General features: G+C 35.1%; 1 protein-coding gene across 1 annotated transcript in view; it reads right to left on the bottom strand.

The window, feature by feature from the left end:
• Positions 1–17,517, bottom strand: part of UNC13C (unc-13 homolog C (C. elegans)) — a 191,721-nt gene extending 174,204 nt beyond the window's left edge. The window contains exon 1 of the mRNA XM_010571811.1: positions 14,407–17,517. Within this exon, the coding sequence (XP_010570113.1) occupies positions 14,407–17,371 (2,965 nt within the window). The 5' untranslated portion in view covers positions 17,372–17,517. The remainder of the gene's footprint in view (positions 1–14,406) is intronic.
• Between the last annotated feature and the right edge of the window lie 8,154 nt (positions 17,518–25,671).

Raw genomic sequence — 25,671 nt, forward strand, 5'->3', positions numbered from 1 at the left:
AACAGTTCACTTTGTATCATTAGGCTACCAGAATAGACAGAAACATTCCTTGATGTAGATAAGAAATGAACTGTGATTATGTAAGAGACCACTGAATGTATTTTCAAATCAGGGATACAAGGCTAGACATCTCAGATTATACTGCTGTATGACAGTGATTTACTTAAAAGAGCTTATCTTGATATAACTCATTTCTGTCATCCACACATTCTATGGCAAACAACTAACCTAAAAAGGTTATGAACGTACTAGAAAGTGTAAACATTGGTTCATTTGGTTAACCCTATGGGATACTTCTTATTTTATTTCAACTAGTTTGTTTCTCCTTAGATATTTTTTTAAATGTGAAAGTTTACTACATTACAAAATACCCGTACAGCCTTCATGTTATGCCTCTATACCATATGCCATTTTAGATAACCGCAAGATGTTTTACTAGAATTATAGGAGAAATCCATGGAGCGATATTGCTCCACAATTGTTGCTATTTCAGCTCAGTGCACTCCACATATATACCTGTGTAGTGGAATGATGAAAAGTAGGATGGTCACCTAGCTACTTACTACCAAAAATTACATTTGCAACTGTCAAATATTGAAGGCAAAGGGAAAATCTACCCCAAAGGGGGTAGAGTGAGGGAGGCTTTTTTGGCATCCTTTGGGCCTCCTCAAATAAGCCCCCAAGTTATTTTCTATCCACGTATCAGTTTAAAGGTTTTGAGAAGGCTAAGAAAAATTTCCAACAAGTGTTTATTAACGCTGCATAATTACTATTCAAACTCTGTCTGAAAACTAATAGATCTTATAAAAGTTGAACTTTACACATCAACTGTTTTCAAATTAACACATGGTCTGATTTATCCATTTTTAATAGCAATGTTGTCACCTGTAACTTACCACACAACACAGGAATTCATCATACAAGATAACTAGTTTCTACACCCAAACTTCCTAGAAAAAAGAATCTTTAAAGGATGCTGAAAAGGCAGATTCTTCCAGCATGAAAGATAAACTAGCAAGGAAGATACAGAAGTGAAGACAGACCTTTGCTTTTGTAGCTTATGATACCATCAGAAATACAACTGGACAACAGTCTCATCAGTCAGCAGAGAGATTTATATCAAAGAGGTTCAGAAGATTCCCACCCACCCCACATCATAAGCATCCTTCAAGCCTTGTGTCATTATTTCACTTCTGCATTCTTCTGAGCAGCAGAGCATCATCCTAATACACTTCTCTTTCTTTAATGATTGCAAAAATGTAGTTCACCACCCCCCTGCCATAGCACAAGAACGGTAATAAGGTCATAAAAGTCTAAACTGTCAGGAAACCCAGGATTGAAATGGTATTATGTATACTACCTTGATTTTCCATCTTGTAAGTGTGCATAATTGTGTAACACCAAATTGGAAAAAGATTTAAACTTCATTAATCTCTCAAAGTACAATTTTAGTCTTTAATTCTGCAAAACAATTGCAAGAACATCAAACTGACTGATAATTACACCATTCCTGGAAGCAAACCCTTTAGACATAATACTTGCTGGAATTGGATAACAGTACAGCTGTTCCATGGAAATAACATGTGTAAAGTACCCATAGCCAGAAGTAGTCTGGAGTTCAAGCTGGACAATTTGAATTAGTATGTATTGCTAAGAAATGGAAATAAAGGATGAATAAGAGGGTCAAATAAAAGCAGCACATGAAAGAAGCAGATTGTCTGTCCAAAACAATAACACAAATTAAGCCATGCTAAAATAATAAATGCTGTACCCAGAAGCTAATATTATCACTACAGAACAGAATATTACAATATGTAAGCCTAGAGGTTGTTGTGTTGCTGAAGCATATTCTAGGAAGATATACTGTATAACACTTGAAAGATAATATTAAAGCCAGCACATCATAAGAGATGAGTGATGCTTGTCTGACAAAGAGAAGGTCAAACTTGAATAAAGCTTGGTTGACAGGAGAAACAGAAGAATTGCTGCTAGCACTTTACTAGCAGTGATGTAGAAAAATTACTAGTGGATACATTGAGAGCCAAAACAGGAGGTCAGCTTGGTGAAGATAAAAAATGCATTTGTGTCTGTATTAATAAACTGGTCTGCAAATCTGAAACAAGGGGATGTGCTTTAAAAACATCTCTGGTGTTTAGAAATTGAGTCCCATTAGACTTCTAATGGCTCTTGTTTTCTATTGTCTTTCAACAGCTACTAGATACTTCTACCAACTTCTGAAACTTACCTCTAAAAGAATAAATTATTGACTATCAAGAGAACTATTTGATTATGGAATGTGGTATGATACTAGTGCTTCTTAATTTTTGGTGGTCTCAAAAAAACTATAGCGCTCTTGAAGACTGGGCTTTCTTGACAGTCTTTGGCTTGTCAGAGTGATGGTAGGGAGGCAGAATGCAGAGTGCATTTTAAGCACTCTATTCCAACCCCAGAACACATCAGAATGGTAAAGCATACATTATCCATAAAGGATAAAGAGGCATATTTTACATCTTTTGATACAAATGATAAGAGTAAATGGAACCAAGTAATTAATTATAGCCTATGAAAACAAACAGATAATTGATTATTGTAAGTCTTTCCATATCACACAGCCAACATTGCCACAAAATATTTGACTTGGACCACTATGTCACGGTCTTACTTGCAAGCTGAATTCCCATTGTGTTTCTTCCAAAGAGATCCAAGCAACCAGCCACTTGATTTGACACCAGCTGTGAAAGTAGTCCCTCAGGACTCTATGGGAGATGATGTTCCTTGGTGCCTCTTACACTGAACATGAGGTTTTGAGATATACAGGTTGGTTTGTGGTAACAGCATAAACAGAAGTGACAGTAGGGCAGGAATGTTAAATGGCTGCCCGCGACATAGGAGCAAACTGCTTAAGATCTTGGACAACAAAGAGTACATGTGCAATAGCAAATAGTTTAATGCCGTAAGAGCAGATCAGAAGGTCAAAGGAGTTGGTGCTGAAGACCTCAGTGTTCACACCACAAACACTTTGGGGGCATTTACTTCATACCAGTTCTGGTTTTGGCTCTGTGGACTGAAAACCCATTAGTTGCTGAGCACATCAGCTGTGATCCTGGAGAGCAACATCTGGCTTAGTTGCATTGGTAAAACATCTAGATTACACTCAGACATTCCAGTGGTCAAACCAAATGTGGTCAATTGGGAAGACTGAGAGATTTGCTTCAAAAGTGTGCCACTGTTGTAAAATAAAATGCTAATGGTGGCAAACCCATAAGTCATATAAAAATCCTACAGTTAAAGACCAAGAACAATATATACACCCTAGGATCAAGAACAAAGGAGCAGAACACAGTGTCTGGAAAACAGTCACATATTTCACAGGCTATCATGTTCATAGCTGCTGTTGGTATGAAGTTGTTCTCCTGTGGAGTTGTATACACTTTCTAGCTAAGATTAAAGAAACTATCTAAAATAGCCTCAAACACTTAAAAAAAAATCTTATAAAAAACCAAACTAGAAGGCTAAAAGATTTAGATAAGCCAGACTAATTTCAAGACTTATAGTAGTGGAAGAAAACATGAGTCAATGTATAATCACATACAGAATAAAAAGATGACATCAGCAATGTTGCTTACTGAGATAGACACAGAAATCAGATTTTCTTCTGTCGATAAGCAAACTGGCTTAACTGATATGAGGAAAGGAGAAGACTTGAAATACCACAAAATGCTAGTATGAATTTTGAAAATTGTTTTCCATGACATTCCCTATGTAAGCAAGATAAATACAGTAAAGGTGAAATTGGTAGAAAATAGCGTACAGTTGTATTGTGATATTTGGGAGTAATTCTTTTGGCAGAAGTATCCTGTGGCGTATCAGCCAATATTGTAAAGGTTGATTTTAGCCAATGTTCTCAGCAAGTTGGATGAACAGAATTTCATAGAGTCTGCAGAAGACACTGATCTGGAATGGGTTGCAAGTATTTGAAAGGATGGGATTAGAATTCAAGATGTTCTTATATTACTGAATTAACTTCACTGCCTTGGCACTACTGTAAAAACTAGTTCTATGTTTGGAAGAAAGAAATGAAAAATGGTAAAAAAGTGATTAGTTAGCAGTACAAGGCATATAGTATATTTGAAATCGAAAGCATTGTAGATGGAATATTAGTGCAAAAAAAGCTACTGTCATTCTGGAAAGTATTAGTATGTGTCAAATGTGAGAAAGAGATGACTCAGCTTTATGGGCACCTGTTAACTTCAGCTGAAGTTGTTTTTCCAGTTTTTGGAACCACACTAAAAGTAAACAAATTGAAGAGAAAGAGGATGACAAAAGCCAGAAGAAGCAGAGATTCATAAAACAATCTGTGAGGACAGACTGAAAGGATTTGGTTTGTTGTGTCTTATAGAGAGAAAAAACTAAGGAGGGAGATGGTGACAGTACTTCAAATGCATTAGAGTATAACAGTAATACGTTTTCTTTTCTTCATGGCTAACAATGTTAGTTGTATATTAGATGTCAAAAAAAGGCAATAACATATGCTTACTCACAATTACAAAATATACAAGTAGCATTCAAGTAGCAAATACTATAAAGCTCAGCATATTTTGTTCTGTAATATAATTACCTTTTTTTTTTAACTGAAGCAACTCAAAGTCTCAAGATAATTCTCATGAAAGTAAAGAGACTGACCTTAAAACATTAAAAAAATTGTTATTTTCCCCACTATTACCTTTTATGCTATAGGTAGAAACAAAATCAAATTACACACTGTTTGTTTCAGCTCTGCTTGAAAGTAATATTAAGTTGGAATAATTATATATAAACACCAGAGAGACACACAGATGTTATGAGCTATAGACTGGTACATTGGAATTCAAAGCATGACTTTTGGTTCTATTGGACTTTTTCTGCCCTCATAGGACAAGCATAAATCCTTCTGAATTCCACAATCACTTTCTATAGTTAAGAGGAAAAGGCAGGTCTTCTTGTGCTCTGCTTTTTTTTTTTTATAAAAGAAAAATTTCTACCAACAAGCCTTTTAACATTCCCAAACAAAATTCCACTACTTTGTTTGAAGTATCTTCCCTGCCTTATGGATGCAAAGAAGCATCAGCTCTATCCTGTTTGTGCTAAATGGAACAGGAAGATCTACAGGTTAAGATTAAAAACTGCTTTAGTTTTTACTCATCCATTTTATACATATTCTTCTATCCTGGTTTATTTTACATTCAATAATAAGTTAATTATGTGTCTCTCTCCTTATTCCAACTTAGTATATATGCAGCTGATGGACAAGAACTCCCTTGGTGAGGCTGCAATTACACTGGTGATACCTAAAGCTATACATGGTTTATGAATCTATGATAGCATTGACAAATCACTTGCTGCTGTTTGGCCTCTGATCAAGAAACCTCATTTCTCAAAGAAAAGGAGTCAAAAAGGTGTTTTGCCACATCACATCTCTGAGATTCCACTGTAACATAAACAAGTCCAACTAACTTCAGTGGTCAACTCCAGAGAAGCTACTAGCATATCAGTCAGCAGCTTACTCTTTGCCACTACTTAATCAGTGAAAAGAGATTACAGTCTTTTCTGTGTTCAACAGGGTTTTCATTTTTTTCCAGTTAACTTTCATCTTTTTATACACCATATTCTTCACCATAGTATCAAGAACGTTTTTAAACAACTCTGTCAGCAACACAATTAGAAGACATGGGCTACCTAGAAAACCCTCTCTACATAGGTTTTGGAGTGAATAAGAGTTTTACATGAGGCAAATGCAGAATAAAACTCTCTTACAAAAATGGTACGTATTAAACAGTATAAAAGTGCATGTGTCTGTATGTATGTGGCTATTTTTCTTGCTAGAATTATTTATATCAAATCAATCCTGTCTTTATTTTCAGGTTTACCAAAAGTGCTGATCATGCAATCTATCTTAAGAATACTCTCTACTGATCAAGGAGGCAAATCTCATGGCTGACAAGGTTTCATCAGTTTCAACGATAATTTTGCATCAGCAGGAACTGGAACGATATCAGATATTTTCTCCTATTTAGAGTGACAGAGAGACACAACTGTGTAGGTACTCCACTGATCACCTGGAAAATGTGCATAAAGAAAAAGTCTGGCACCTGTCCCATGAAAGTAGTCAGAATTTTGCTTTGGCAGCAAAACAGAGAATCTCTTTAGTTTCACACTTTATTGTAATCTACTTCCCCTATAGATCAGAGGAAGATTTGAGCATATTTATGAACTTATGTTTTCCAAGTCATTACATTTTTTAAATGAACATCTAGATATTTTTTTAGCCAGTTGCTTTAACAAGATTCCTTTTATCCTGGAACTGCATTATAAAATGATGCAGTGTTATTTCTGCTTCTAAAATACAATGATCTAAAGAAAAGGCTTAAATATTTTAGAAATAAAAATAGAAAATATTTCTTGATCTTGGTAATAAAACATTGATTTGCATTCATCTCCACAGCAGAACCAGTATAAGTAAGTTCTTGGAACTGACATTCATGCTCAGGTTTTCTCTTAGCTCTAGCAAATTTATTTTAAATCTGTTTAAGCACAAAAAGGCCAGGCAAATTGCATGAATATTAATCAATCTACATTAATTCTAAAGTCAGTGAAAATAGTGTTAAATAGTGTCCTGTTCTCATAAGGAGTAGAGTAGTAGAGACTTTCTTCGTCATGAAGGAAACTAGCAGTTTTAATGAATTATTCTTCCTAAAAAAGGAAGTCATTCTCTAAACAGAAGTGGTTTGGTGTGGTTTGTTTTGGGTTTTTTTGCTTGTTTGTAAAAACAGCCAAAATATAGATGATTTCTGGTAAACTTTACTGGTTAAGTGGGGGGTTTTGTGGTGGGGGGGGGGGGGGGGTTTTTTTTTTTTTGGGTGTTGGGGTTTTTTTGTGGTGGGGGGTTTTTTGGTCGTTTTTTTTTGGTTGGGGGGGTGGGGGAGCTGTTTGATGATTAAAGAATAGGTATAGGTATTCCAGCAAAGGGGCATCTGATGACAATAGAATTTTTTTGGATTCCCAGACTGTTACACAAGTGTATTTGTAACAGATGTTTTCCTGGTGTAATGCACACTGATTCAGTAAGAGTTACTATGCTAAATTAAACTGACGATCTTCAATTTATTTGGCTACTATCCTTTTTTCAAAGACATGCAGTATTACAATCTAAGATTTTTGATAAACATGTAGCCTGTAACTACAGAATTAAAATAGAGCAGACATAAGAACACTATTATGTTTTCTGAAAGAGGTATTAAACTGTTTTTTAAAGAATTCTTTCACTTAAGGTTTCTAAAACTTGGATTATTTTTTTTTAACAGATCTTGGAAAAAACATCACTTCTTGTTAATAGGGGTTTGCTTTTATTTGAATGGTGAAAGTCTCTAAGATGATGATCACTACTCTCAGTATCATTTCCCTTACTCTAATCCCTCTTTTGGTGGATTGAACATGTAGTAACAGCAAGCAACTGATGCAGATCTTCCTTTCATGAAGTCCTAACTTTAGAGTAGGTGGTGAATGTAACTACTTGCTCTTTATTCACAGGAAAAAGATGGATGTTTCATCTTTATCATTAACTGATTATATTTCCTCATATTTTTCTAAAGCAACCTTTCTACAATTCTATTAATCTCAAGTTGAACGAACTGCCATTTACTGTCTTAAATCTCTGATATCCCTTTTCCCCACCAAAGGGCAGAAGAGGAGCAGGAAGAAAAGGGTATAAAGACTCATGCCTGACTCCAGAGTGAAAATAGTGGCAAGGGGAAAAAAAAAAAAAAGCATAGACTCTAGTGTCTTGTGTGCATGAAACACAAGCATATGCAAGAGAAACTCAGTCAAATCATTACACATTGTTTCATCTGCAACACTTTGAATTCATGGAGTTGTTAATAGTTCTTTAGAACACTGTTTTACTTCCTGTAATATTACTGGAAGGTTTCCAGAGTGCGCATATATATATGAAAAAGGATTTTCTAGAATTTTAGCTAAGAAGGTTCAGTGCAGGAATATATTGTATTTATCAATTCCTACCCACATAATCTGATAATGTATTTAGTTTCCCCCCCACTTCAGCTTCTTACCCCACAAAAAAACCACCAAAACCCCAAAGTTAAAGATATCCGTCAATTTGTTTACCTGACTAAAAGGCAGGCACAAACATGAAGGAAAGAAAGAAAAAAAAAAAGACAGTTGGATAAACTGGATTATTAAATTCTGTAGTTCATTGTCATCCCCAATACAGCACAAAAATAGATTCCTTAACTTGCAATAAACCTTGTTTCCTCAGCACCACACATCTATTCAAGGATATCCATTTCTTCCCCAGCCTGTTTACACAATACATCTGTTCCATTGTCCCTGTCTTCTGATGTGTATATGGAGGGGAATTTACACTGATGAAAAGCCTCAGTAATCTACCTGTTTACATTATTTACATATGAAGAGAAGAGCAATAGATGAATCAACTCCTGTTGAAAAGTATTATGTCCCCAAATTCAACTCTTTATACCTCATACATTAGATGAATATATATTTAATTTTTTAAACATTGCAGATCAACTATATCAGCCACACAGCATACATAATCAGCCCTTATATTAATGAAGTCTTTCATCACTGCAGGTTAAAAAAAAAATCTATTAGGGATATGGTAGAATACAAAAATATCCTTGTATCACTGAATACAGTGGCTTCAGTATTTTGAAACAGAACAGAAAATTCTGGGGCTTGGTATTGCTGTTAACTTTTATCAGCTAAAAGTGCTCCTGTCCGGGCTATTCTTTCACTATGATGCAAAGACTAGTTGCAGTATAGTCATTCATTAACAACTTTTTTTTTTTCCCTTAGACTATGCCTGAGATTAGAAAGATGAGAAATGCCATTAGGCTCAGTGAAGGAAAAGCATCTGAAAGAGATCATGTAAAAAAGAAGTTTCATTATTTTGTACAAGGTGATGCTAAACTCAAAGGAAAATTAAAGTGTAGTCACAACGCTGCTTCAAGCCTTCCAGTGGGGGCTTCTGGTGAGTGTTTACAGTGAAGTATACCTAAAGCCATATAAAGTATGTCAAAACTATATCACCTTAAAGCTGCATTAATTCAAGACAGCTTGTTTAGATTTAATTATGCCTAAGCCTTCAATAGTGCCATGACACCATTATTCACTAACGGATAAATATAAACTTAAGTTTGTATTTAATTTTTTAACAACAAAACACTTGAAGAAATGAAGTGGCAATGACAACAGAGGAGTCTTATAGATTTCAAAGAATTTGCACAAGAGGACAAACTCTTACTTTTGTTACAACAATGGCAGACTGATTAAACAGGGGAAAAGATGACCATTATCAACAATCTCTTTTATACTGTGGTATGAACAAGACTGACTGGCATTAGTTGTTAGTACTGGTCAATGAAGTAATTAGCAGCTCAGTTTGGCAAAATACATGCAAATATACATGTTCATTTTTATTAATTGCTATAGTATTTTATACACTAAACTAGAACTCTGCCATCTGACTAGACATCCTTCCTTTACCCAAACTGCACCATCAGCCTGAGAAGGAACTTTATTTTTAAGGAAAAAACCCTGCAAACCCAAACACAATTCACAATGTTTTAATCAGTTAACATAGTTATCTCAAGCAATTGAGAAATAAGATGGGATATACGTCTACTTTTAATTTCTCTTTCTACAAACAGTAGTCCTTTCTTAGAGCCCACTTCCAAACACAGATAATGTAGACTGAGCATAGGAGAACTCTGTAATATTTAAAAGCAATTTATCTTCTAACAGGCTTCTTACTTCCACGTTACCATCACCACCAACAAATATGAAATTGCAATGACCAAGGTAACAGTTTTATTTATCTTGTTTCCATCTGAATACCTATAAAATGATTGATTCATTTACTAAACAATACCAGATGAATTGGTTTTCATCTGGGCCACAGCACTGATCTTTTCAAGTCCAAATCCAGGTTTTGCATTCACATAACAAAACTGGTACATACTATTAATTATAGTTATTAGTTACTAGTAACTGTGCACCTATACAAGTGTATTAAAACCAAACGTGATAGAGGTAAAACATAAAGGAAACAAAAGTCTAAGTACCACAAGACAAGGTTAGATTAACTTCTAAAGCCTATACTCTTTGGGAAAATACAACTGACTCAGGCAGTTCCAGCAAATAGTTATTATAAAAAAGCTAGAAAAGCTGTCAAAATAAGAAAATATATACTTGTTTCAAAAGAGTGTAGTTTGAAATACACATTAGTAATATACTTATTTTGGTGACACCTTTTCTTAATGTGGAACCAAATGATCACACTGCAAGGGGAGTGTGGCAATACATTACTGGTTCCTTTGGTTTCAAACGTTAGCATCACATTTCCTCCTTCAGGCATATACAAAATAAGGCTGTATTGATACTGATCTCCAAGTTCTGTTCTTAGACACCACTAAACACGATACAAATCCTTCCTATAAAACAATAGAAAACCCACTTTCATCCACTGTTAAAGAGGCAGCTCCCATCCCTGGCCCCTGTAATCTGACTTCCCACTGTGTGTACATACAGAGAAAGCTGAGTTCACCCATCATGACACCATAAACAATCTACAGGTTACTCTGTGGCAGAAAATTCAGACCAAATGCTTTTTAAAATCTGACCATTCACCAAATGATCAGTAAGATCTTCATCAACTAGATCAAGAAGCTATTGCTTATAAACTACCATTCACAGAAAGAATCTATTTTATCATTAAAAGCAACTCAGAACAGTGCATGCAACTCCGGAAGCTTATCCAGAGCAATAGTTTCATCAGGAGAGAGAATTATGCTTATTCTAAGGCACCTGTAAAAGATAACAAGATAGAGGTGGAATGAAAGAAGCCACTAGGGAAAGAGAAAGCTAAAAAATAACAGGTGAGAACTGGAACAATAAATAAAAGGGTAAGAGTTATTCTTGATTACAGTGTACAAAAAACCCCAAACCACTGGCTAGCATTTCTCTGATATTTTTCTAAAAAGCCATCAATCCTTCTATTAATATACATGCATCATCACAATGCCTCTATGTCCTTACAGAACTTTAAATCCAAGGATTACTCGTGTACTGCTCACGACGCCTCTCATCCATATACCCTATTACTTTCATTCCAGTATGTCTCCAAAACCATATTGTAATAAATAATACATAAGCAATCAGCCCATACTGTATTTTTTTCTCTCCAGCTAGAGAGAGAGAATAGGACTATCCAATGGGCTGTTATGCGCTAATAAATTATTCATGTACCAGAGTTTCAATGACATTACCTCATGTGTTACTAGAATGAAAATAATAGCATTCTAAACCTTTCTTTTGTACTAAATTGGAGAAATAACACTACTGTATTATCTGGCTATGTCTCTGGTTGGCCAGAGTGCTGTCTACCTGCTCCTGTCTACATAGAGAGATGAAACAATTCATTAAATAATAGGTTATGCTTTGGTTATATAATGAAGATTAATTCAAGGAACTTGATCTGCAACTAGTATTTTTCCATCACAAATAAGAAATCAGAAGTTGACTGTGAATCAGTTATAGGGGTAAGATAACAATAAAAAAATAATAAATCATAAAAGTCACGTAAACCCTAGATCAGCTATTACTCACTTTTCTTTAAAGTTATTACTGCTCCTGAAATATTAAAAAAACCCCACACAGATATAATACCCCAAACTACTATTTTCTTAAATGATAAATTAAGTATTCTCTGGACATGCATGAATACACACATAAAGATGACAAGGCAGGTTGTGAAAACTGAGATGCTACAAACTATACATTTTGTGTGTTTTCCCCCTTAAGAACTGATTTACAAAATGTCATTTCCTATACTAAATCAAAATTTCTGAATTCAAGTAATAAACAGAAGTTAAATGTGTTTTGTCCTAGAGGACAAACTAACATTAAGAGGACATCCTTCTTCAAAGGCTGTACACAAAGTATTCAAAAACAGTATTTCCTTATCACAAAACAGTTGAGGCTGGAAGGGACCTCTGGAGGCTATCTTGTTTAACAACCCTTCTCAAGCTGGGTCACCTAGAGCAGATTGCCTAGGACCATGTCTAGATGGCTTTTGAATATCTCCAAGGATGGAGATTCCATCTGCAGATTCCATTATCCGTGAATAGACTGTCTATAGTATCAGTCAACCAGGTCACTGAAAGTAAAATCAAGAAAGATTTGACTCCAATAATACTGCATGTCACTCCGTAGAAGTAGTCTTTCAGGTAACGTATTCTTTTAGTAGATTACTCCAGCTAGGAAATATATTTTGAAAGTTTTAAATCCTGAATAATTGTTAGATGTTCTGTAAGCATTAATGGATGAATATGATGTTTTACTTTTTAGATATACAACACGAAAGACTGTTTTGTTAGTAAGCATTGCCAGGCATGCTACAGGACCTGAAGACACATTTGTAACAAACCAGTTAGCGCCTGCTGATGCAGAATCCCCGACTGAAACACATCTTCCCTGTTGGCGTGGAAAACAAAGCATGAAGAGAAAGCAGAACTGCTACTCAAGAGTCAATGCATGCTGTTTTCAGAATAACCTGAAAGGCAGTATTGTTGTAGCAGTTCATCTGTTAATTTCCTTTAACCTCTTGCTGTATTCCCTTCTCCTTTATTTCAGTGTAAACAAAAATGGAGGTCCTAGTATGACATCTTATAACCATGCAGATGCTTTATGCCCCATAGACTACACCCAATAACAGATTTTCATAAACTGGCCTTGGTGTCAGTTGGCTTCTCTGTAAATACAGTATAAGAAGTAATTCAGAAGAAAAAAATATCAATAGACTAAGAAACTGAAAGAGGTCTTTCACCTGCTGGATTAAAAGGACAAATGCATCTAATTCACAGAACTGATCATATGAGATGTAACATCAAAGTTAGTTCTCATTTTCTAACAGCCTATCTTATCTAATAATGTATACAAATGCACAGACTTTAAATAGTGGAACCAATTTGGGTTTCACTATTTTGGGTCTTCCCTATGTGCTTTCTTGAAATAGATCCTCAGACCTTTACATTCCTATTGTACAATAATGACTACATAAATGACTGTGGTCCCCCTCTGCCATGGCTCAAAAATCATGAAAAAGTCATGAACGTACTAGCTATTGCTAGTTGTTTCTTCATACATACAGTGTCTAACAGTACTGTAGAAAAATATCTGCAAAATGCAAATCTACAATCTAGTGGCATTATTTGAATGTAAAAGTAGACTTTTAAATAAACTTTCATATTAGCAATATTTAATTGCTCGTGTAACATACTTATAAGTTCATTGTAAAAGTAGTTGTACATGTACAAGAGAAACTTTATGGTAGCTCAAGCTTTGGATGCTCATTACTAGTAAATACAATCTTTGGCTGAAGGCACAATTCTTCATCTTTAAAAGGAATATATCAGATGATTATTTTTTCAAAGCAGATAAAGAAAGCAAAGATTCAGTCAAGGTGACAATTACCATCTGGCTAGCCATGGTAATTATGTGCTTCCAATTAAATGCACAGTAATATTATAACATTAGCATTACGGTATATGTTAATATTGAAAATCACCATATTTGTATACTACTAGAGGTATTAAAGTTATGTATATGAGTTTGCTTTGAAGTCTGTTAACAGAGGAGATAAAGATCATGAATAAATCTGTGTCAACACCCTCTGAGTTAAGTTCCTTTCTACCACCTCTTCATACATGGTTGCTACCATTTACACTTCTTTACTCTTTCCTCCACACCTTTCTTTTCCCTTTTTTGGGGACTGACTCCTTGTTTGAGGGCTTACTGGGAGTACAACTAAGAACAGAAGTAAAATCAGTTTAGACTTGAACTCTCACAAGTACATAACAAGTTATAGGTTGCATACAAGATGTGAACACTGCTCATCAGGATGAATATAGAACCAACCATGCCTTGAAAACTGTTAAAGAAAGCACTGTAATATCTGGTCATTCTGGATGGAGTGAATGTGAATACATTTATAAAGCTATAAGAAAACCAAGAACAGTGTACTGTTTAGTTCTTTCTATAAGATTTAAATCTTGCAAAATCTAAGTTTCAAGTTACTGAAATATAAAGCAATATAATTGCTTAAAAACATATTTGACTAAACATATTCAGAAAATTCTTTCAGAGCAAACTTGTAAAATTTTAGCCTTTTGATTTCCATGGGACTATTTCATACTATGAACAAAACCAGACATAAGCAGAATTTTTGTCACCAAATTCTAAGGAAGCAAGATCAGGTACGATACAGAAATTAATGTCCAACTCTAGTAAGAACAATGTTTTACTTAAAAGACAATATTAAAATATTATTACCTCCAGCAAGGATCTTCTCTTCCAAATCATTCATTTGTTTCTTGTAAGCTTTTAAAGCAGCTTCTTTAAATGATGGTCGTATTCTTTTTTTCTTTGGAGTTTCAGTAAGGATCTCCGGGACATTCTGATTTTCATCTTCCCTTACTTCTATGTTAGCAGCCATGACACTTTCAACTTCCCATATCTCTTCACTGACCACACTGTCAAACTGTGCATCATATTGCTTTTCTGGTAGTATTGCATATGGAGTTTCATAAAAAGGCTGCCCCAGTTCATATTCTTGGACCTGCTCACTAGTTTCACTACTATTAGTTCTATTTTCCAGTTTAGCAAGGACTTGTTCCATTACTTCCACATAGTCTGTTTCATTCTCACCAGGTGGTTCAATTAAGTCTTCCCCATACTCTGCTTTGTAGCAGTAAGGCTCAGCATAAACATCAGAATCAAGTGTTGTACTTGATTCATTTGCAGTAGACTGAGATAAAGTTCTAAACCTTCCCATGAAAGATGATCCACTGTCTTCATACCCACTTAAACTTTGTGTACTTTTATTCCAGACTACTTCTAAAGCTGACTTAGCACGTTGAAGTGTGGATCCAAATTTAGGAAAGCTGAAAGTCTTATCAGAAAGATCTATGCTTAATCGGCTATGCCACGATTTAGGGGCTGTTTCTTCCGAGTCGTCGCTTGGTAGTTCACTCTGACTTCGGTACATCATAGGCAATCTGTTTTGATTCTGATAAGGGGAGATAGAATTTGTTTCCTGATAGTCATCATATTGACCAGTCCACTGACTTTGTGATTCGCTATCAAGGCCTGGACATGATGGAGAAGTACCATCAAGGGTAAAATCATAGCTTTCAGTATCATATTGGAGGTCAGAACTTTGGCACTTTCCAAAATCTGTCTGTTGATCTGAAGGGCTGCTCATATCATACACAAAAACTTCCTGTGTAGATGAGTCTAGGCCCAAATCTGCCCCTTGTTCCAACTGATTCCAGTCTTTCCATGGGGAAAGGTCATCATGTAAAGAAAGCTGAGAATCACTGTAGTGGCTTCTCTCTCCAGATGCGCATATTATTCCATTGCTTACTCCACTGTCAACAGTTTCTGTGTTCTCTACTTCATTTTGCTCTGGATACTGTTGCATACCTTGGACTAAAGTCTGTTCCTGGGAACTGCCATACCAGTTTGTAGAATCATCTTGCCTTCGCTGCCAAAGTTCTCGATCAGAAGAAGACAACAGTGAACTGCCATTTGTTCTGCTAAAATACTGATTTTCTGAAAAATCCTCAGAGTAAGACTGACACAATTTTGAGAAATCTGACTCTGAACGGCTAAGTTTTGGTGTTGCAAAGTCATTCTGTAAATGCCATAGAGGAGTCATGTCTGAATAATAGGTCTTTGATTGTTTTTCCATGTTGCCAAATTCTGGTGACTGATTGCCATAATTTCTTCTGTTTGAAAATGTGCTATTATCAGCAGTTCTATTAAGGTCTTTAGTATTTGGGGACTCAATACTCGCCTTTGTAGAGCTTGTTTTTATTTGAAGTGCTAATTTCGATATCTTTGCATAACTGTTCTTATTTATATCTGGTTCCAAGTCTTTATCACTGTCAGGTGACTCCCAGTCATGCATTTTCATTTTTGTCTCCAAAGTTAAAAGCTTCATATCCATACTCTCATACGTCTGAGAGGAAGGTAGTGCCCTTTCTTTTTTGTCTTTCACGTCATGGGAAAATATATCTGTAGAAATTCCAATGCCAGTTCCCTTAAGTTTATAAGACTTCTTTAAAATCAAATCTCTCTGGTGTGATGACTCAAAGTAAACAATAATGGGTCTTGGCTTTGCATTTGGACAGTCTCTTTGTTGCCCCAGTCTTTGGGCAAACTCAATTTTAATAGTGCTTTGTGCCTCCGAGAAACCCATTTTATCTATTAATATTTTGTAAACTATGCTTTCAGTTTTTTCAAGCCTCTCTTCAGGCACATTTAGAAACCTAAGACTTGCTTTGTTTCCTGGATGGCCTATCTGCTTAATGTAGTCATGTATGTCCCGAGTTTCTCTTCTGGACTGTACGAATCCAGTTCGTAATTGTTCAATTTCATTTTGTACAACTTCTACACTACTAGAAATTTCATCAATTGATTGTTTCAGAGCATTAACATGCCCTCTTAATTCAGAGAGTTCTGTTTCAATTTGACTTATTCCCTGAAGCTCTTTAAAGATCATTTCCATAACATCATGGGTTTGACTAATACAACCTGTTGAACTAAAGCCAGGTTCAAGAGTATTTGATTTCTGGTGACGGCCAGTTCTGTCTAGAGATTTACTTCTTAAGCCCCACGTTTTCTTCCATGTACTTAGTTCTGAATCTGATGAGACACATTCTTGGCTCTTCTTCCATTTCCTTAGTTTTCGTAAAGCTCCCAGCTTCAACGTGTGTAAAGTGCGTTCTCCATCTGAACTTCCATCAGATGGTGCAAGGCTGCTTAAGCTTTTTCTGTTTCGTCTCACAGGCATTGTGTGTGATAAGTATTCGTTTTTCTTGCTATTACTTTTTACTTCGCCTAACGACTCAGAATATGAGCTATCACTTGAAGACAGATCTTGAACTATATCTTCATTATTATTGTTTGTTACAAAAATATGCTTTTGCAGTCCATTGGCAATAGCAACTCTGTAACTGAATGTTGGAGAAAGTGAAAATTCTCTATTGCTTTCCTCTTCTTCAGTTGATAAGTTGCGAGCAGATGGACACTTGGTAATCTTTTTAACAGTGCTTTTTAAGGTATTTGAAAATTTTGGATTTTTTGTGTGTCCAATCTGAGTTAAGACTTGTTCCTTTTTGCTCTGACAACTCTCTTTCCTTTTTGTACTATTTCCCAATTTCTTTGTAAACATTCCTTTGCAAATCTTATATATGTAATATGAGATCAGGCTCTTTAAGAGGGCAGAAACCATGGAGTGTAATTTATATTAAGCTGTTTCCACAAAACACAATTTTCGGTCCAGACAAATATTTGTATCTCCAACAGGATCATCAGCAAATATTTCATCAACAGAGCCTATAGACATAGAAACTACTGATGCTCTGGTATCATTTGAGAGAAAAAAAAATTAAAAAATCACACATCTGCTTGTTCAAAACCAAATCCTGAAGGGGTTTTTTATGTCTTGCAAAATCTCACTCTGTTGCACACGGCTTCTTGAAGTGTCTAAAAAGGAGGGAACGACATTACAATGGCTGCCAAACAAACTTATCATTCAATAATACTGATGTTGTTTTAACTGGGTTACAATGGAAACACAGAGCAGTTAAGAATTTATCTATACTTTCCCCATAATTGTCTGAACAGAATTTTTCATGAACAATTGAAGCTGAAAGCAGTTCTAGGCAAGTATTTTTAACATAAATGAATAAGCTATACTTATTTACAGGCTTCTTTGTCCAGTTTAATAGTCTGACTTTAACTGAGAGATTTGACATTAATGTTATCTGCTTTCTTTCAGAGTAATGACATTTCAATTTAGATCCATATGACATACAGCAGTGGTCAAAAAACCAACAGGGGAACAAGTCATTACTAGCTAGTAAAATAGACGTAGAAAGGTCTCTCTTGGGTCATCTTTTGAAGCAAGGTAGGATTCTGTGCAACAAATCAGTATCGTATCCATGAAGTACTGTTCTATCTCAGGACTGAATTATGCACATGACTCTGGTTTGAGAAATAGATGCTTTCTTTTAACACCAGAATTTAACATGTTATGGTAAGCCAGGACTTAAAGTGGGCATACCTTCTTGGTTTCTCTTCTTTAAGAAGAAAAACAAAACAAAACAAACCTATAGAAAATAACAGAAGATCATAATTACAAATGATGGAACATTCTCATCCAGATTACTAAATTTTACATTGTTCTGGTCACAGAAAAAACAAACAAACAAGAAAAAACAACCAAAAAATCCAACCTACACAAAGTGAGAGGAAGAAGGAGAAAAAAATATGATTTACAAGAGTCTCAGGACAAAAATAGGTGCCATTACAATAGGAAAGCAATTTGATCTAAAATATGGAAGAGTAAGAAAAGATTTCATGAGGTATCTGGAAGCTTCTATTCCATAAAACAAAAGCTTGTATTCCATACAAATGTAGCCAATGCATTTTAAACATATAAATGTACTGTTTCATACAGCATATCATTCGCCTCCCAGTCTCATAACTGCAGAATAAAACCAAGACAAACCACTCAGAAAAATCCAACAAAGTAGTTCTAAAAATGGCCATTTCAGTTTCTAAACCAGCTAAAAATTCTTTGGCAGAATAAGAAGTTTATTTAGACACACGGTATGTGAAGGGTTAAAATTTACTCTGCTGTGTCAAGAGGAGTAAAGGATATCAACTGTTCTCCTTGTTTGCAAACAGCATGGCACTGTCTGAAACATTATGGTCTGCTCACACACCTCAAGATTTGGTCTTTTCATTACAGAGTTTGTCTTTACTGACCTTACTATTATACTCATGTTATGGTCAATAATGAACACTAACTACTGATTCATACTGCAGCAGCAAAATGCACTATGCTGAATAGAGCCCAAGCAAAGCCAGCAGAAGCCTAGTTGGCTTCTGGAATCCTGGAATAGAGCATGTAAACAGACTTATTCCTTTTCCTGTTATAACAAAATTGGGATGGAGGCCAAGAGCAAGCAGAAAAAGAACAGAACAACATTCTTCATCCTTCCCAAAGTTGCTGCCTGTTATTTTACAAAAGGTGAAATATTTGTGGAATATGAACCACATTTTTAACATATATGCATCGGCATATTTCTTGTGACTTCTTTTTCTTTCAGGCTTATGCCAGAAGTCAGAGTATTAAGAGTGAATTAAGAGCAATCAATGTTTGGAAGCAAAAGAAAGCTCAATGAGACTGCCTGCAATTTTCCAGTCATGCAAATGGCATCTCAGAATATTACAAAGCTCTCACTAGAGCCAAGGCTGCCTTGTTTTCACATATTATTAGTAGAGGAAGGAACCTTCCTGGGACACTTTTCAATATCAAAGGCATGTTTGTAGATGTAGAAACACTTGTTAACCATTCAGCTCTTACACTGAATGTTTGTAACTATTTATTGAACAAGATTTGAAGTGTGGCTGCCTGCCTTCTCTGCCCACACAACCACAGTTGAGTGCCCTCTTATATAAACTTCACTCAGATGACTTGGACATTCTTCTCATTGAAAAGACTTCAAACCAACATTGTATAAACAAGCTAGAAGGCTTGTTTACTGGCTCAGCCTACAAAACATCAAGAAATAATGACTTTTCCATTAATTTTAAATACAATTTAATTCTTCTCTGTAGAATAATATTGATTTCATAGCCAACCATATATATGTTTTATCCAATGCCTAACCTATGCTTTTTATCAGAGATAATTGACACTATTATAAATAGCTGCAAATTCAGTACTCAATTTATTTAAATCCAGTTTCTGACAACACCATAGTAAATTATATGTTGTACTGTTACAAACACAGAGATCTGCTAAATGGAGCAGATTTATGTTCTCTCATGTGAGTTCCATTTCATCTCAGCTATATTAGTCATATGATCTGCTCATCAGTTTACAACCTACCATTGCTCTGTCAAATACTAATTTTCTAAAATTGTATATCTACACATGGATTCAAGTTTGAGTCATTATAGGTCTCACCCATTTCTTTTTTGTAAAGATTTGCATAGGATTGTTCTTATTATTTTCAGGCAGTGTAGGTTAAAACTCTAGGAAATAAGGAACAGTCTTTTGAGAAGCACATAGGACTAAGTCAATTATTTGAATGAGCTGCAAGTTGTCATTCAGTTTTATGGTTTTATCCAGGTCTCCCAATAAACCATCATGAACTAATTTTCTATTTTCACTTTGTTTGTTTATTGACTTATATCAATTTATATGATAAAGTTTAATACAGATAGGTTAACCCCTTCTAACCCATTCTAAGCATAAGGAATCAGGTTGAAATGTTACAGCAGTAAAGTACATATTTTATCCTAGATGGTTATAGAGCAGGAAACTAGAAGGTGTTATAGATTGTGAGATTAGAAATAAAAGAAATTGTTAATGGGTTCCTTCTGTAAAGAAAGGACACAATGACACTTCCTTCAATTTTTTACCCATAGCAAGACTGAATATAGGCTTTTGTCAATCAACTTGATGGTGAACAGGTAATTTGGATTGATTTCAAGGATACTGTTGATAACAAAGCATCGACAAAATAACACTTGTCAGCTGGAAGCATCACGTATAAAGGATCTTATTCCCAAGTCTAAAACTAATGTGTCAGGTAGAAGGGGGGGTGGCGGTAGAGTGGGCTGGTTTAAGAATGATAGCTTTTTAAATAATGCAAGGAGTGTATTTTAGTTATGTGTCTGAACACCAGATCCTCACAGATCCACCCCCACCCCCCCTTTTTTTTAAATTTTATAAAATTAGAGGTCTGGATTTGATGAGGAAAGAAAATTGAATAATCTTTAAAAAAATAATTTCAGCATTTAAAAACAATAGCTAGATCACTCTTGACCGTCTGTTTGGATCCCAATAAATGAAGCTGTAGAGCAGCAGCCCTCTCCATTCAGAGGTAGCTTTGTGGATGCAGACTGTCCCCTCAAAAAAGCAAGAAACAGGCAGAACCATAGCCCTGCTTAACCTTTACACTATTCATCAACTACAAGTGGCGTGTGTGTATTGGAAAGGGACAGGGAAGAAGATGAGATTAAAGTGCAGTCTCCCTCTGTATAAAGACATATGGCAGTTAGTGTTCACAACACCAAGACAGGAGGGGAAAACAAAACAAAACCAAAGTCTTTTTCAGCAGCAATACCACTCTGCATTACTGTCGAAGTAGTCACTACTGCCTATAGGCAGCAATATCTATTTGTGACATGCAAAATGCTTCACAGAAATGAATTAATCACACATGACAAACAACACGTAAACAATCCACTTTGCAGCCGCAGAAACTGAGGCTAAGAGAACCTCTCTTAGCCATCAGGAACATAAGGAATCAATAACAGTAACCACAATTCAGATCTACAGATTTCTTAAGTAAGGTCTTCTACGAGTCTTATGGTCACCGTGCAATAAGGTTATCCTGACATAACTGTACTTACCATCAGTGTATGTCTGCTGGGCAAAACCTACGCTACCTTTCTTTAGACAAGCATAACTGTGTACACTCCAGATTGTTTCATTAGTTCACTATAACAGTAGAATTATACTGACAATCATCTCAGCTGACCTAATTCAGAGAAACTTAATTTGAAACAATTATCTGCTCCTTTATATTCTTCTTAAATTCTCCTTATATTCTTAAACACTGACATTTTTAATCTGTGTTATTGGTGAGTCTCTCCATGTAAAGTGATACTCATCTTAATACTGCACATGCTACATAGATGACCTGCCTGCAGACACTGCAAAGACAGGGACAACAGCAAGAAAGTAATTCTGCTTTCTCTTTTGGATAATTACTCTATGTTCCAGGAATTCCTCAGGTCTTCACCAGCAGAGTTTTGCCCTATCCTATCACACCCTCCAACATTCACATGAGAGCATGGAGTGTTATCGGCACTCTCTCCTTTTGGTTAGAAAGCTATTCCTATTTTCTGTCAATATCATTCGGAAAGTTCACTATATCTGCTTATTCATTGGGTGATATTTCTTCATGGATCCTGCTATTAATGTATCTAACCACCATTAAACATGTTGGCTTTCTATTTATAGGGAACGTTACCAATACAACCAAACTGCTGTTTCAAACCCCAGTCTAAAAAGACTACAATCTGCTTATTTTTTAACCCACAAGGCTTACTGCTGTCCTGAAAAGCTTGCACATATGCTCATCAAGTACACTATGGAATCCAATCTAAATATTTAACAGTCATACTGCAAGACTTGTCATTCATAGCTGTTACTTGACTTATCAGTTCTTTCACCACACAATCAAGTTTAAGGATAACAACAGATGCAAGTAGCACATGCTTAAAACTGATTTTGGCTCATTGTGATTTAGAACAGCATCTGAAACAGAAACCATATATAGAACTTCATATATTAGTGAATTAACTCAGTGGTTTAACAGTTATTTGCCACTAAACTACTTTGTAATATATAGAAGCATACTGCCTTCAGGACAGCTTAGAAGAAGATGTAAATTCCCAGCTAGCTAGGATGTGTAATTATTCTGGAAAGAAAAGTCATCTTCACTGCTCCCCTACTGCTATGACCACTATGGGAAGAGAGGAAATTTTTGCAGACTCAAAGATGTTTTTTCCTCAATTACTGTTGAATACAGATGCGAGTTGAAAAAAATAAACACTCTTATTTTGCAATAATTTTTCTTAATGTTTAGTTACACTATTCTCTGGCACTTCTGTGTATATTCATAATACTTGCATTTCTCTTTGAGAAGCTTTGTTGCAGCAACTGTGAGGCTAAAGTTGCCAATCAATTATTTATTAACTACTAATGAAATTGTTGAAGACATTTAGTACACTATTTATTTCTTCAGAAACAAATGTGTAGTATGGTATTTATATTACAAATATGAAAATTATATTTGAAGCAGTTGCCCTTAAAGGACAATGGCCTTGACCAGAACTAAAAATAAAAGGGAGAGATTTGCCCAATACAGTAGATTAACACTAAAATGTAAAAAGCTATTGAACATGTTGCTAAAGTTAAAATGTGCTCCATTTAGAGAGCAGTAGATAGCTTAGTATAGTGTAGTTGAATATATTAATGCACACAAGGGTTAAGAGACTGCAGATGATTTGGAACACAGCTTCAATATTATTTGGCTCAATGTACTAACCTTTTTTTTTTTAATGTTTCTAGTTGTTTCCTCAACTTTTTAAAGGAAAGCAAGAAAAAAAGAGACTTTAGTGTATAAAGAAAACACAAAATATTGAAGCTGAGAGTCCTTCCCCCCCTTTTATACCTGTATATATGATGTATGCTGTCCTACATAAACTTATTTTTAGTCAATACTCTCACTTCAAAAGCTGCTAAGATTTAGAGAGCATTCCACTTAATAGTCCATTCCTATTTAAATGCAAAAGGAATGGAAAGGAATGGAAAACCTGGAGATGGAAAAGTTATTTGCTGACAATATTGGGCTAATTGTATTACTAAGTCAGTACCAGGCATGTTAGCTTCTAAGTATGAGTTAGACTATTACATGCATGCTATTATGTCAGATTACCACAAATATAAAAAAGATTTACTGTATAAAGTACAGATAATCAGAACCTATTAATAGAAAAATAGAAAGCATCAACCTGCACTTGACCAAATCTCAGCTCTGTCCTTAATTTTGTGTGCGTTTTTAATAAGGAGTTTTCTTTAGAGCATTATACTCTGAGAGCCCAAGTGATTTAATTTACACTGAAGCATACATAACACATATGTAGAGGATATATTTACAGTATATTGATTGTACATTCAAAATCTCATATAATACTAGCATTTCAAACTTTTCAGCAACTTTAAACAATCTCTATAATAATTCCATCAGAAAATATATTAAAAAAACCACAAACAAACAAACAAAGCAAACCTCGATTTTCTTCCAGGTATAGAATTTTAATCCTCTAATTCTACTGGCTTGGGCCTTGGGATGGGCAATTCTCTGCCCTGAATTAGATCTCTCTTGGACAGAGACCTCCATGGAGTCTGTGACCATGTGTGTATTAGATCACTCTATATAACTCAGATTGTTTTAGTGGGCTGTGATTTTTTTTGTTGTTTGGGGGATTATTTTTTTTTAACTACTCACAAAAATTCTCTGTGAAATGTTTAGATTAAGGGAACAACTTTAAATGGGCAAAATGTTACTTGTAAGCCCTCTGGATTCCATCCTTCCCCCCAAAAAAGGTTTTATATATTTTCTAAAATGTAGTTAACTAATAATTCCATTAAATTCTTAGAACACAAAAGTATGAAATGGACGGTTTTTGATAACGAGGTCTGTCATTTGATAAATGGTAGCAATCATATGTGACATTTACATTTGAAAAATGCCACAAGCACAAACCACAACTACTGTTGACAGCAACATGCAGTAGGATGAGTAGACACACACGGATAGGAGCCATGCTTGCTAAACACCTAAATGACATTCATCAATAAGAAAGGTAGATATTAAATGTAATTCTAAATTTGCTGCAAAAAAAATTATTAAAAAATCCTCTGCTTTCTTTGCTTTAATATACTGACAACTATGAACTGATACATAGATTTCCACCTGAAAGAAAGAACCTGCTTTGGAGCTGTGAAGCTAATTGAATGACACAGATGAGATGAGAAAAACAAAACCTGTACAAGAACCTTCTTAGGTGCCAAAGAATTTTTATGCTTCAGAGCTTCTATTTTACTGTAACGGTTTTACAAGGCACAATCTCGTATACTACTTCATTCTTCCTAGACTTTCACAACACTACAGTTAAGAGAAAATTCAGAATTTTCAGTCTTCCTTGATACTTTAATGAATTGGGACATATTCTGAGCTATCAGTCTTCTCCTTGATAATACTCTGAAATCTCAGTACTTCACCTGTGATTTCCTAAGTCTTTCCACAGCAGTATATAGTCATTATGATAGTGTTGTGCTGACATCACTGCAGGATCAAGCAAATGGTATAGTGACAGAAAACCTTTATACAACTCTCTTCAGGTTGTGTAAATTCCACTGAAAAGAACTCATTTATCTTGCATCATGACTTCTTTCTATATGAAAGGTCTTTGAGATGAGAGCTAACCACAATTTCTATCATAATATCCTTTACAAAAGTAATTTATGATGAACAAAAGATGTTTTAACCTTAAATACTACTTTTCACTCTTCTTAATGCTTTTAGACTCAACAGCTTTCTGTCAACACTTTTCTCAGTATGTTGATTTATATGGTAAGAATTAGCAGTGATTTTTAGAACTCAAATGTGTCAAGTAACCTTATATTTTCAATTGTCAAATCATAGTTGTGTATTACACTAAATAAAGGCACCTATTTTATATAATCACAACAGCTTTGTTAAGGAAACAAGCATTGTATCACCCGCTCTGTGAAAAATAACTACAACTTTATGATCAGAGTTTATTTTCACATCAGAAAGCAATTAAATAATGTTACACCAATGAATGCTTTTAAGGCACAAGAATTTCTGTCAGCCAAGGGTTAACATCAGTATTAAGATGCTGGAACTGATATTA

The sequence above is a fragment of the Haliaeetus leucocephalus genome, unplaced genomic scaffold, assembly GCF_000737465.1.
Source record: "Haliaeetus leucocephalus isolate CR32 unplaced genomic scaffold, Haliaeetus_leucocephalus-4.0 Scaffold339, whole genome shotgun sequence".
NCBI lineage: Eukaryota > Metazoa > Chordata > Aves > Accipitriformes > Accipitridae > Haliaeetus > Haliaeetus leucocephalus.